Source organism: Mytilus edulis, chromosome 2 (assembly GCF_963676685.1).
Source record: "Mytilus edulis chromosome 2, xbMytEdul2.2, whole genome shotgun sequence".
NCBI lineage: Eukaryota > Metazoa > Mollusca > Bivalvia > Mytilida > Mytilidae > Mytilus > Mytilus edulis.
In genome coordinates, this window is record NC_092345.1 from 87,491,854 (window position 1) to 87,505,809 (window position 13,956).

Consider the following 13,956-nt stretch of genomic DNA (forward strand, 5'->3'; position numbering starts at 1 on the left):
AATTTCTTTTTTTTTGTTGTTGATACGAAATCTAAGATTACTTTGATATCATTAAAACTTTTTTTTCTGTGAACTTTAATATGGCATCATGATAAGCTGATGGCTATTCATGATTTCTGTAATTTGATCAATGATTTTGTTGTCATTTCTATATGGAATATCACATTATTTGCCATTATCACTTATTGATTTTAAGCACTGTTTTTGTTTGGATTCCACTGATCCTTATTAAAGGCCTTTCAGAGCATATAGCATGACATTATTTTTCTTTCTTCTCTTTTTTTGATCCAATGTCTCATGTAAAGAGTATGCCACACTCTTTGCACATAAAGACCTCCTTGCAACAGCTCTATATGGGGTTGGTAGGTGGCCTATTGCTAGGTCAAATATCTGTTCCTATGTAATGTATCCACCTTTTCAGTGGGCATTCTAACTTTTCTTGACCTTTATGCTGGAAAACCTTAACTAAAGAACCAACATATTGTATTTATTGTTAGTTTTCCTCATTCCGAAAACATTCATGAAGTATTTGCCTCTCGATGTCAAGCAACATACAATCTATCAATCTCTTTTTATGAAACTAATACACATAGTTGCCTTTTTACCCCATTTAATGTATAAAATTATGTAATAACAATATTTTGTTATGTTTCAGGAGAAGGAAGGCCAAAGAAAGACAGAAGAAACTTATGGAACAGTTTGCCAACAAACAGAAAGCCTTCATGGAACAAAATAAAGAAGCTGATATATCTGGTATATGTTGTTCCATGTCTCGGTGATATATCTGGTATATGTTGTTCCATGTCTCGGTGATATATCTGGTATATGTTGTTCCATGTCTCAGTGATATATCTGGTATATGTTGTTCCATGTCTCATTTCGGTCAAAAGGAATAGATTCAAAAAAGACATTTTATATTATGTTGAAAACAAATATGATAAATTATATGGTGTTTGTGCCATGAAAGATATATTAAAAGCAATCGATTTTACAAAAATAAAGTCCTTTTCATCTTTAAAAACTATCATTTTCCCATATATTTGTGTTTTTTATGCCCCACCTACAATAGTAGAAGGGCATTGTGTTTTCTGGTCTTATGGGTCTGTTCGTTCGTCCGTTCATTCGTTCATTCTTCTGTTTGTTCGTCTGTTTGTTTGTTCGTCCGTTCGTCCCGCTTCAGGTTAAAGTTTTTGGTCAAGGTAGTTTATGATGAAGTTTAAGTCCAATCAACTTGAAACTTAGTACACATGCTCCCTATGATATGATCTTTCTAATTTTAATCCAAATTAGAGTTTTTACCCCAATTTCACGTTCCACTGAACATAGAAAATGATTGTGCAAGTGGGGCATACGTGTACTTGAACACATTCTTGTTTTCCCAATGATATTAATTGTATGATCTATGTCTAGGAACCCAGGCATTATAACAATGTTTTCTATTTCAGATGATGACCCTAAACCTAGTTTGTCATCAGAATCCCAGAATAATTCCTATATTCCTGGTGAAGAAAAGGAGTATGAGTGTGTTATATGCGGTCATAGTAGTCCATCTACTGAAGACAAAACCATTGGCTTGGTAGTGTTGATGCAAGCAACAAGTGGTGTGTTACATTATTTATCCATTTTTAGTCTACCAATTCCACAATTTTTGTATAAACATAGAAAAAGAGAGGTATTTATTTGTTAAGAATGAAATGATTGGAATGAACTGAAAATGAAAACCACATCATCCACGTAAATAAGAGAATTTATTTTCCGAGTTTTCATGAATAACTTAAAATAAAGGTCTTATATTATTCAATTAAGAATCTGGAAAAAACTGACAGTATTTAGAATATGGATGTTCATACTTCTGAAGATTTGTAATAAAAAAATACTTTTAATAGCTAGTTTACAAGCAAATTTTAAATCATCATGATTATTAAAGAAATGATTTTGAAAACATAATTTCACAACTTAATGATTATGTTAAGTTTATCCTACATATAAATGCATACATATTAGTTCAATAGACTCGAAATTTACGATAGCCATGACTTATGTTTATAGCAACAAGAGAAGAATTTATCTGCTTCTTTAGTTTTACATAATAAAACTAATACAATGATATTGATTACAGTACTGGGTCATAGGTTACAGACAGACACACCTATAGAACTTCCAGTGGATGGAGGGAAGTTTAAGTTCCATCCCGTCACATGTGCTTCTATGCATAGAAAAAGATTGAAGACATTGTTCGAACATTTTGATGAGGTTTGTATAATAGATAAATCACCTTTTATTTCATGGAAGGAGTCTTTGAAGATTTATTTCTGACATCAATATGTATAAAGCCAGGATTTTTCCGACGTATTCCGTATAGTTTCGGTTTGAACTTAAGGACGCTTAACTATGGCAACAGAATACGCATGCTCGAAAATCCTTTCTGTGATTGGACAAAATGCTGTCATGGTGGGTGATTTGGTTGTGTTTGAAAAAGTGTCTCGTTAATTATATCGTGATGGAAAGCAAGTGAAAAACTATAAATATTTGACTAGATCTTACAAAGATTTATATTTTTATTAAAATAATTGTTCCACCAATAGCTCTTTGCATCCGTGACAGCTGTTTATTCTGGACAATTATTTAATTTTTAATGTAAACTTTGTTGTACGAATGTACATGACTTTTAGAACGCACCTACGCATGGGAGATTTCCGCGGGGTTTTGGTGAATGTAAACAGAAAGATATGAGGACCGAGAATACTGAACACAAACAGAGAAAATGTTATTTAAATGGTATCTATGTGCTTCTGAAGGTTATCGAAATGATAGTTTTAAACATATACTCAAATTTAAATACGTCTGATATCTTTTTTTAAAGATAGTTCTTGTTAATTTGTTGGTTTACGGATCTGCCGACCTGATTTTGCCGATTTCAAGAATATAAATAAAAATTGACTTTTCATGCTTTTTTATTCCCGCCGACCCTAACAAATGCATTATCCCTGGAAAATAATTAAAATATTCATTTTTTATGAAATGAAATGCATTAATCACTAACAAAATTGATAACACTTTCTGTTGTGAAAATATATTTTATTCCTGTCGACTCTAACAAATGCATTATCCCTGGAAAATAATTAAAATATTCTTTTTTTTATGAAATGAAATGCATTAATCACTAACAAAATTGATAACACTTTCTGTTGTGAAAATATAAAACTTCCAGTTTACGTTTCTAAAAATAGACAAATCAATTAAAATTGACCTTGAAATGTCGTTTGCACAAATAATTTTGCAGAACGAAACCTGTGCTTAATAACCAATTACACAATAAGTTTGTTTCCCTTATTTGTCATCAGTCCGTAAGATGCATCATCTCATAGAAATAGACTTGTTCAAATGTGGACAGGTTAAAGTACTGAATATTAACAAATCATTTGGAATTTTCTTGTTTCATACTCATAGATAATAAAAAAATATCGTCCATTTGGATAAAAAAACGGGAATGCATGACAACAGATTAACCCGATATTCTTGTTTTTCCAGTGGATGAGTCTATTTGACACGTGTGTTGAAACTTATTTTCGTATGACGTTTTTACATTTTTTTTTCTTGATCAGTTTTCGTGCTTGAAGATCATTATTCACCAAGTTTTCTGGAATTGATTAAGACCTACGCGAATCTGTTTGCCTTTGTTTGTGAAATGACAATTTAATTTCGTCTTTGTCTGTGCAACCCCCCACCCCCACCCTTTTTTTTTTACGGGAAATTATTAAACAATGTCATGCGATGTTTATGACAGCTGAGCAATAATATTTCTTCGAACAAAAATTTAAGAAATGGTGACCAAATAGCATAACAAACATAGTATTAGAAAAGTGAAATTTATATTTAATTTGCATATTTTTCTGTCTTGAAAGATTTTTTTTTCTTTTTTTTTCCCGACCGACCGACATTACATTGGGAAAATCTGTAAACCAACAAATTAATAAATCCTGGCCTAATTTCTCTGACATTATTTTACTCAGTGATGCAAACCAATATAAAGTTGTACTAAACTAACTTAACCCTGACCCTAACCCTTGTCTTATCCTGGTCTAACACTAAACCTTATCTTCACCTGGAACAAACCCTAATTGAACCAAACCATGTAAATGAACCTTATATCTAAAGTAAAATGGATGTTTGTGATTATTTATTATGTATTTATATATAATATATTGTCCTTGACATTGCCATTTTGAATATAAAGAATAAGGTGATGTGGTATGATTGCCAACAATAGACTGATTACATTAAAAGGGATTAAGCATAACTTTTCTAAGATAATAAATGTGAATTTAGTCACAATTTTGTTTTCAGACTTCTTGTCAGATGTCCATCAACATTGGCTGGGAGGGAGGAGTATTAGTACAGACATGTGGCCACTACTTACATTTAGACTGCCACAGTTCTTATGTGGCATCACTGAGGGTGAGTACAATTAGTGGACATTGGCTGGGAGGGAGGAGTGTTAAAACAGACATGTGGCCACTACTTACATTTAGACTGCCACAGTTCTTATGTGGCATCACTGAGGGTAAGTACTATTTGTGGGACGTGGCCACTTCTATTATGGCATTACTCAGGGTAATTACTGTTAATGGGATGTGGCTACTACTTTCATCTTTACTGTCACAGTTCTTATGTGGCATCTCTTAGGGTGAGCACAGTAAGTGGCAAGTGGCCATTTCTTGTAATACAATTCAGATTTTGTATGGGATAGCTATATATAGGTTAATATGAAAACTTTTACATTCATTAAGCAAATATATTGTGGCCTTTCATAAGTCTGATATTAGCTGACTAGACCCTTACATAGATTCATATAGGTATAGTTTCTGGTGTTATATATAAAAGTATTTAGAAAAAAACTTGCTGTATGCTGAGCTCTTTCTCTCATTAATCATAATAAGCCCATTGGTAATTTACAACTAGATAACATAAGCACACAATTTGAAAATAAGTTTAATAAGTATGAAAAAGTGTATGCAAGTAAATAGTATTTTCTAGAATTTCTCTATGCTATTAATAAACATTTTAGACACAGCAACTAACACAGAACTTGGCAGTAAACAAAGGTGAATATTGGTGTCCATTGTGTCGGCAGTTAGCCAACTCTGTCATTCCCATAATTCCTGAAGAGAGTCGGTACACACTAGTTAAACCTGTTACAAAGGATAAAGTACAGATGGTTAAGGATATAGCTGAGATGATGGTTACTCGACCTATAACACCTGTACGTATACAAATCATATACTTTATATACTTTGTTTGAAGCTTGTGATAACTATATACATCTTATCTAGATGATGGTTACTGGACCTATAACACCTGTACGTATACTAATCACATACTTTATATACTTTGTTTGAAGCTTGTGATAACTATATACATCTTATCTAGATGATGGTTACTGGACCTATAACACCTGTACGTATACTAATCACATACTTTATATACTTTGTTTGAAGCTTGTGATAACTATATACATCTTATCTAGATGATGGTTACTGGACCTATAACACCTGTACGTATACTAATCACATACTTTATATACTTTGTTTGAAGCTTGTGATAACTATATACATCTTATCTAGATGATGGTTACTGGACCTATAACACCTGTACGTATACTAATCACATACTTTATATACTTTGTTTGAAGCTTGTGATAACTATATACATCTTATCTAGATGATGGTTACTGGACCTATAACACCTGTACGTATACTAATCACATACTTTATATACTTTGTTTGAAGCTTGTGATAACTATATACATCTTATCTAGATGATGGTTATTGGACCTATAACACCTGTACGTATACTAATCACATACTTTATATACTTTGTTTGAAGCTTGTGATAACTATATACATCTTATCTAGATGATGGTTACTCGACCTATAACACCTGTACGTATACTAATCACATACTTTATATACTTTGTTTGAAGCTTGTGATAACTATATACATCTTATCTAGATGGATGCTTTATGCAACTGACAGTTTAAGATGACATTTTATATTGGAATGAAAAGCTTTTATTGATGAGGTTCATTCATTTTTAGCTTTCAGATTAAGATTCAAAACTTTGCAATGTTACTTTTACAGGTATTTTTTTTATGCAATGGTTTTAAAAATGAATTTCGAACTACGAATATATATTTCAACGAAGTAAAAATTTTGTATAGACTTGTATGCAGACTTTGAGAAAACCCATTGATATTAAATATCTATGAAAAGAACACTTTTCCTCAAACAAGAAATCCCTTCAACTAGTACATGTACCTTGATTAATCCAGTTAATAAAAAAAGTTTCAAGCATGTCCATTTTTCTTTAAAAATTCAGACTCATACTTTTGTATTGCACTCATTTTTCATGTCAGAATATTTAAAATAAGAATAAGATTTCCTATTTTTTTCCAGAGATCTTCAGCAGTAACCAAGACGATGGGTAGTGTAATGGAAGATCTCACCAACACAACATACAGTGTCTTTAAAACTTATACAAACTCCCACACATCTGAGAGTGTATTGTTGTTTGTGTGTTCTGTAGCCAGGTAAGGAACATACCATTTTTGCCTCGCCTGTAACAAAGTCAGGAGGCTCAAGTCAGGGAAGCTCAACTTGTTCCCAGGATTAGAGTTGTTAGTTGTTGCATCAACAATTTGTTAAAGTTTATGACTAGATCATTTTGGGGAACCACTAGTTGTACTGTGAATACATTATTATTTGTGACAAGGGTACTACTTTTTTGTGGATTTTTATGGGTAAAGGGGATCCAAGAATTTAAGTGTTTAACTACCAGATAAGTACAAATATTCTAAAGGCTTGTCCATAAAATTTGTCAATACAAAATTGAGTATCCACAAAAAATACAATTTTTCTCCATCCATGAAAAGTGAAAGCCATGAAAATAAATATATCCAACATATGTCATTGATCTTATCATTATCATATCTCATTTCTTCAAGAACTTATAATTGAATACCCCTACTCCAATAGAGGTTTATACTGGTTTACCTTTGTCTCTTCAAGAACAGTCACTTATAATTGTATACCCCTACTCCAATAGAGGTTTATACTGGTTTACCTTTGTCTCTTCAAGAACAGACACTTATAATTGAATACCCCTACTCTAATAGAGGTTTATACTGGTTTACCTTTGTCTCTTCAAGAACAGTCACTTATAATTGTATACCCCTACTCCAATAGAGGTTTATACTGGTTTACATTTGTCTCTTCAAGAACAGTAACTTATAATTGTATACCCCTACTCCAATAGAGGTTTATACTGGTTTACCTTTGTCTCTTCAAGAACAGTCACTTATAATTGTATACCCCTACTCCAATAGAGGTTTATACTGGTTTACCTTTGTCTCTTCAAGAACTGTCACTTATAATTGTATACCCCTACTCCAATAGAGGTTGATACTGGTTTACCTTTGTCTCTTCAAGAACAGTCACTTATAATTGAATACCCCTACTCCAATAGAGGTTTATACTGGTTTACCTTTGTCTCTTCAAGAACAGTCACTTATAATTGTATACCCCTACTCCAATAGAGGTTTATACTGGTTTACCTTTGTCTCTTCAAGAACAGTCACTTATAATTGTATACCCCTACTCCAATAGAGGTTTATACTGGTTTACCTTTGTCTCTTCAAGAACAGTCACTTATAATTGAATGCCCCTACTCTAATAGAGGTTTATACTGGTTTACCTTTGTCTCTTCAAGAACAGTCACTTATAATTGAATACCCCTACTCTAATAGCGGTTTATACTGGTTTACCTTTGTCTCTTCAAGAACAGTCACTTATAATTGAATACCCCTACTCCAATAGAGGTGTATACTGGTTTACCTTTGTCTCTTCAAGAACAGTCACTTATAATTGAATACCCCTACTCCAATAGAGGTTTATACTGGTTTACCTTTGTCTCTTCAAGAACAGTCACTTATAATTGTATACCCCTACTCCAATAGAGGTTTATACTGGTTTACCTTTGTCTCTTGAAGAACAGTCACTTATAATTGTATACCCCTACTCCAATAGAGGTTTATACTGGTTTACCTTTGTCTCTTCAAGAACAGTAACTTATAATTGTATACCCCTACTCCAATAGAGGTTTATACTGGTTTACCTTTGTCTCTTCAAGAACAGTCACTTATAATTGAATACCCCTACTCTAATAGAGGTTTATACTGGTTTACCTTTGTCTCTTCAAGAACAGTCACTTATAATTGAATACCCCTGCTCCAATAGAGGTATATACTGGTTTACCTTTGTCTCTTCAAGAACAGTAACTTATAATTGAATACCCTGGCTCCAATAGAGCTGTATACTGGTTTACCTTTGTCTCTTCAAGAACAGTAACTTATAATTGAATACCCCTACTCCAATAGAGGTTGATACTGGTTTACCTTTGTCTCTTCAAGAACAGTCACTTATAATTGTATACCCCTACTCTAATAGAGGTTTATACTGGTTTACCTTTGTCTCTTCAAGAACAGTAACTTATAATTGTATACCCCTACTCCAATAGAGGTTTATACTGGTTTACCTTTGTCTCTTCAAGAACAGTCACTTATAATTGTATACCCCTACTCCAATAGAGGTGTATACTGGTTTACCTTTGTCTCTTCAAGAACAGTCACTTATAATTGAATACCCCTACTCTAATAGAGGTGTATACTGGTTTACCTTTGTCTCTTCAAGAACAGTCACTTATATTTGAATACCCCTACTCTAATAGAGGTGTATACTGGTTTACCTTTGTCTCTTCAAGAACAGTCACTTATAATTGTATACCCCTACTCCAATAGAGGTTAATACTGGTTTACCTTTGTCTCTTCAAGAACAGTCACTTATAATTGTATACCCCTACTCCAATAGAGGTTTATACTGGTTTACCTTTGTCTCTTCAAGAACAGTCAGTTATAATTGTATACCCCTACTCCAATAGAGGTTTATACTGGTTTACCTTTGTCTCTTCAAGAACAGACACTTATAATTGTATACCCCTACTCCAATAGAGGTTTATACTGGTTTACCTTTGTCTCTTCAAGAACAGTAACTTATAATTGTATACCCCTACTCCAATAGAGGTTTATACTGGTTTACCTTTGTCTCTTCAAAAACAGTCACTTATAATTGAATACCCCTACTCTAATAGAGGTTTATACTGGTTTACCTTTGTCTCTTCAAGAACAGTCACTTATAATTTAATACCCCTGCTCCAATAGAGGTGTATACTGGTTTACCTTTGTCTCTTCAAGAACAGTAACTTATAATTGAATACCCCTGCTCCAATAGAGGTTTAAACTGGTTTACCTTTGTCTCTTCAAGAACAGTCACTTATAATTGTATACCCCTACTCCAATAGAGGTGTATACTGGTTTACCTTTGTCTCTTTAAGAACAGTCACTTATAATTGAATACCCCTACTCTAATAGAGGTGTATACTGGTTTACCTTTGTCTCTTCAAGAACAGTAACTTATAATTGAATACCCCTACTCTAATAGAGGTGTATACTGGTTTACCTTTGTCTCTTCAAGAACAGTCACTTATAATTGTATACCCCTACTCCAATAGAGATTTATACTGGTTTACCTTTGTCTCTTCAAGAACAGTCACTTATAATTGTATACCCCTACTCCAATAGAGGTGTATACTGGTTTACCTTTGTCTCTTCAAGAACAGTCAGTTATAATTGTATACCCCTACTCCAATAGAGGTTTATACTGGTTTACCTTTGTCTCTTCAAGAACAGCCACTTATAATTGTATACCCCTACTCCAATAGAGGTTTATACTGGTTTACCTTTGTCTCTTCAAGAACAGTAACTTATAATTGTATACCCCTACTCCAATAGAGGTTTATACTGGTTTACCTTTGTCTCTTCAAGAACAGTCACTTATAATTGAATACCCCTACTCTAATAGAGGTTTATACTGCTTTACCTTTGTCTCTTCAAGAACAGTCACTTATAATTGAATACCCCTGCTCCAATAGAGGTGTATACTGGTTTACCTTTGTCTCTTCAAGAACAGTAACTTATAATGGAATACCCCTGCTCCAATAGAGGTGTATACTGGTTTACCTTTGTCTCTTCAAGAACAGTAACTTATAATTGTATACCCCTACTCCAATAGAGGTTTATACTGGTTTACCGTTGTCTCTTCAAGAACAGTCACTTATAATTGTATACCCCTACTCTAATAGAGGTTTATACTGGTTTACCTTTGTCTCTTCAAGAACAGTCACTTATAATTGTATACCCCTACTCCAATAGAGGTTTATACTGGTTTACCTTTGTCTCTTCAAGAACAGTCACTTATAATTGTATACCCCTACTCCAATAGAGGTGTATACTGGTTTACCTTTGTCTCTTCAAGAACAGTCACTTATAATTGAATACCCCTACTCTAATAGAGGTGTATACTGGTTTACCTTTGTCTCTTCAAGAACAGTAACTTATAATTGAATACCCTACTCTAATAGAGGTGTATACTGGTTTACCTTTGTCTCTTCAAGAACAGTAACTTATAATTGTATACCCCTACTCCAATAGAGGTTTATACTGGTTTACCTTTGTCTCTTCAAGAACAGCCACTTATAATTGTATACCCCTACTCCAATAGAGGTTTATACTGGTTTACCTTTGTCTCTTCAAGAACAGTCACTTATAATTGTATACCCCTACTCCAATAGAGGTGTATACTGGTTTACCTTTGTCTCTTCAAGAACAGCCACTTATAATTGTATACCCCTACTCCAATAGAGGTTTATACTGGTTTACCTTTGTCTCTTCAAGAACAGTCACTTATAATTGTATACCCCTACTCCAATAGAGGTTTATACTGGTTTACCTTTGTCTCTTCAAGAACAGTCACTTATAATTGTATACCCCTACTCCAATAGAGGTTTATACTGGTGTACCTTTGTCTCTTCAACTCATTTTTCTCAATAAAAACTTTGTAGCTTCTAGATAAATGGCACCCAATTTAATTTTTTTGTGCCATACCTACTCAGACCTTTTTCTGTGTTACATCTGGTTTGTCACTTCCTTTTGTTAAGATATATTAGTAAGCAACAGCTACCTCATTAATTAACTGAATTTTGAATTGTTGCAAAATGTTTATAGGAACTGGGGACTGCTACCTTGTGAAAAGCACATAAAAAATTCAGGCTCTGCATGTTAGTCTAATACAAAGCACGGTTCATATTCATATAGCATTGAATTGTTCTCATCATGAATATGCATTTAATTTGCCACTGGGTGTTTAACATACATTAATCCATCATTTACCATGTGTTTAAATGCAGAAAGATTTTGAGGGTAAAGTTTCACTCTACAGGTCCAATTTGAACCCAAAATTGTATCTTGACATATTGTCTTGTGCAATTTAGGATTAGCTATTGTTTTCAATGACATTTATTTTAAGTTTTGTTAATTTTCAGGACAAATCTTGAAGTAGAGTGCCTACAGAGATGTGGAAACTTAAGTAAACACACCTCAGCTCTTAGGAAACACTCATTTTGTGAGTATTCAGCTGTTATAATTCAAATTAACATTATTTAAAATTTAGAAAATTTTTACTTTTGTGGTAAAATCATTTCATATTATATATTATATGGTAACACAATTTAATGACAAGCATTTTATCACTTTTGACAATAAATAACATTTTGTAAATTTAGTAGGATTGGGACAGCTAAGCTGTACTTCATCAAATTGAAGCAATATTTCTGATGTATTTGTTTATTAGTTATAATATATAAGAAATAAATAATATTTTTCAGTACCATTGATGCATGTGTTAAGTATGCACAGTAAGATACTGACAACCAAACCATATACAGATGTCTGGTCACATATCACTGGTATAGGTCTAACTGAACAATCAAACAGGTATATAGCACAAACAACAGGTCACCACTTGCAAACTTTTCTTTCCTTTTCATGTTTAAAGTCAGTTTTTGTTCAAAGTTAATTTGCATTTTGTCAAAATTGATAAAGAGAAATGGATTTAACTAATAATCTACTTTTTCTCACTGCAGGAATGTAGCCATAGAACAAAAGATCCCTGTTTCCTCTTTTTTCATTACAATAATCAATAAATATCCAAGATGTATAACACAGAACTCATCTTGAATACTTATATTTGTAACTTTAGGTTATCCCTAAAGTTAATTAGTATCCTACAGGCGGAAAGCCATTTGAAATTAAACAAAATGAATGGAACTCTTTGTTAAAGAAGGTAAAAAAGGTGAAGATAATAAATTTGAATTGTTTACATCTATTTCTATGGGCTTTAAAAGTTTAATGGAAGTGCCTATTTTAGGATTTTATGCATCTTATGTATGTGGTTTTACTTAAATTATCCAAACTGTTGCAGTACATCCATTTGTAGGACAGTCAGGATTCAACTTCTTCAAAATTATCTACTGATTACGCCACCTAATTTTTATAATCTAAAAATGGAAGCCATTGTAGTGATGATGCTCTGTCAATTTAGCTCTTGAGATAGACCCATTTCATTAGACAAAATTGTACTTAAATGTTAATGTGTTCTCTCAACTGTTTTCTTATTCAGTGTGTCTGTATATCTGAAAGATGTTCCTCTGTTGCTAAGAGACCCAACAGCTATTTTGATTCAGCTGATATTGACACTGCCATCTACTATAGAAAAAGGTATGTGTAGTTAAAGACAGTGCCAGAAATAATAAAACATGGGGTGATAAGCACTTCAAATAAGTAACTGGTGAGTGGTTCTATTTTGTGAGATATTTTAAAAAGAATGCAGTATTTCAGGAGATTTATATTGTTGGTTGTTGGGATTTAAATATGATTCCTCTTCACTATCTTTAACTTTTAAACAAAATGATATTTTTGTTTTCTTATCAGCAACCCCTTCCCCAGATTAAAAAAGGAGAAATGCATAATATTTGATGAGAAATAATGCAGAGATCTTGTTTAGAATTATTACTTTGGTATTTATTAGTTTAAATGTGAACTTTCAAAATAGCATTTGATAATGAAAATCACAGATTCAGAAGATAAGAGTGGAAGATGTTATCCTCTTTTAAAAATGAGTTATATAAGGATCTTTTTATTAGTTTTAGCTTTTGGATTACTACCATTTGCTATTTGTCTTTAATTTATTCAATACTTTTATGTTTATTGCAAACTATCACAACTACAATTTTTTTTTCCAGAACATTATCAGTTGATTGTGAAGATGTTATACAATGTAATATTCATCCAGGCCCTGGTCTCTACAAGTTGTAAATTCACAGCTGAGGAAAGAGAGGCATGGAGAAAGAAAGGCAGGCCTGTAAGTGGTTCAATTTTATATGCTTGTCAAAATTTAGAGGAGACATATTATGGTATACAAATGTCTGGCGTCTGTCCATCTGTCTGTCTGTTCGGCATCCACATGTTGCGCCGTAACTTGAGAACAACTAATTCTCACATTATAAAACTTTACATAGTTGTTTCTTATGATGGTCAAACGATTTGTATACTTTTTGGTGAAAATGAGATTTTGACTTTTTGAGTTACTGTACTTTTATAACTAAAAAAGGGGTGTTTTTTTCACATGTCGCACCGTATCTCAAGAACCATTAATGATTATTGCTTAAAACTTAACACACTTCTTAGTTATATTAATCTAAAGATCTGTATATTTTTTGGTGATGATTTAAAATTTTATTTTGGAGGGGGGGGTGGGGGGGGGGGGGGGGTGCACATGTCTTGCCGTATCTCAGAAACTATTTATGGTTTTTGCATAAAACTTCATACATACAAGATGAAGGGCATATCATGCCCTAGTGGTGCAGCTGATAATCCTTTTTTTCTTTTAAATGTTATGAAAATTGTGGACCTTTTATAAATTTTTCAAAGACATCTTGATTATTTA

The 13,956-nt window shown here is 32.8% G+C and overlaps 1 protein-coding gene across 1 annotated transcript in view; it reads left to right on the forward strand.

The window, feature by feature from the left end:
* Positions 1-13,956, forward strand: part of LOC139513288 (E3 ubiquitin-protein ligase ubr3-like) — a 69,446-nt gene that overhangs the window by 43,959 nt on the left and 11,531 nt on the right. Inside the window, exons 19-28 of the mRNA XM_071301654.1 lie at positions 656-753; positions 1,446-1,601; positions 2,120-2,253; positions 4,348-4,458; positions 5,069-5,263; positions 6,457-6,590; positions 11,495-11,574; positions 11,837-11,945; positions 12,631-12,728; positions 13,253-13,371. Coding sequence (XP_071157755.1) covers positions 656-753; positions 1,446-1,601; positions 2,120-2,253; positions 4,348-4,458; positions 5,069-5,263; positions 6,457-6,590; positions 11,495-11,574; positions 11,837-11,945; positions 12,631-12,728; positions 13,253-13,371 — 1,234 coding nt within the window. The remainder of the gene's footprint in view (positions 1-655; positions 754-1,445; positions 1,602-2,119; positions 2,254-4,347; positions 4,459-5,068; positions 5,264-6,456; positions 6,591-11,494; positions 11,575-11,836; positions 11,946-12,630; positions 12,729-13,252; positions 13,372-13,956) is intronic.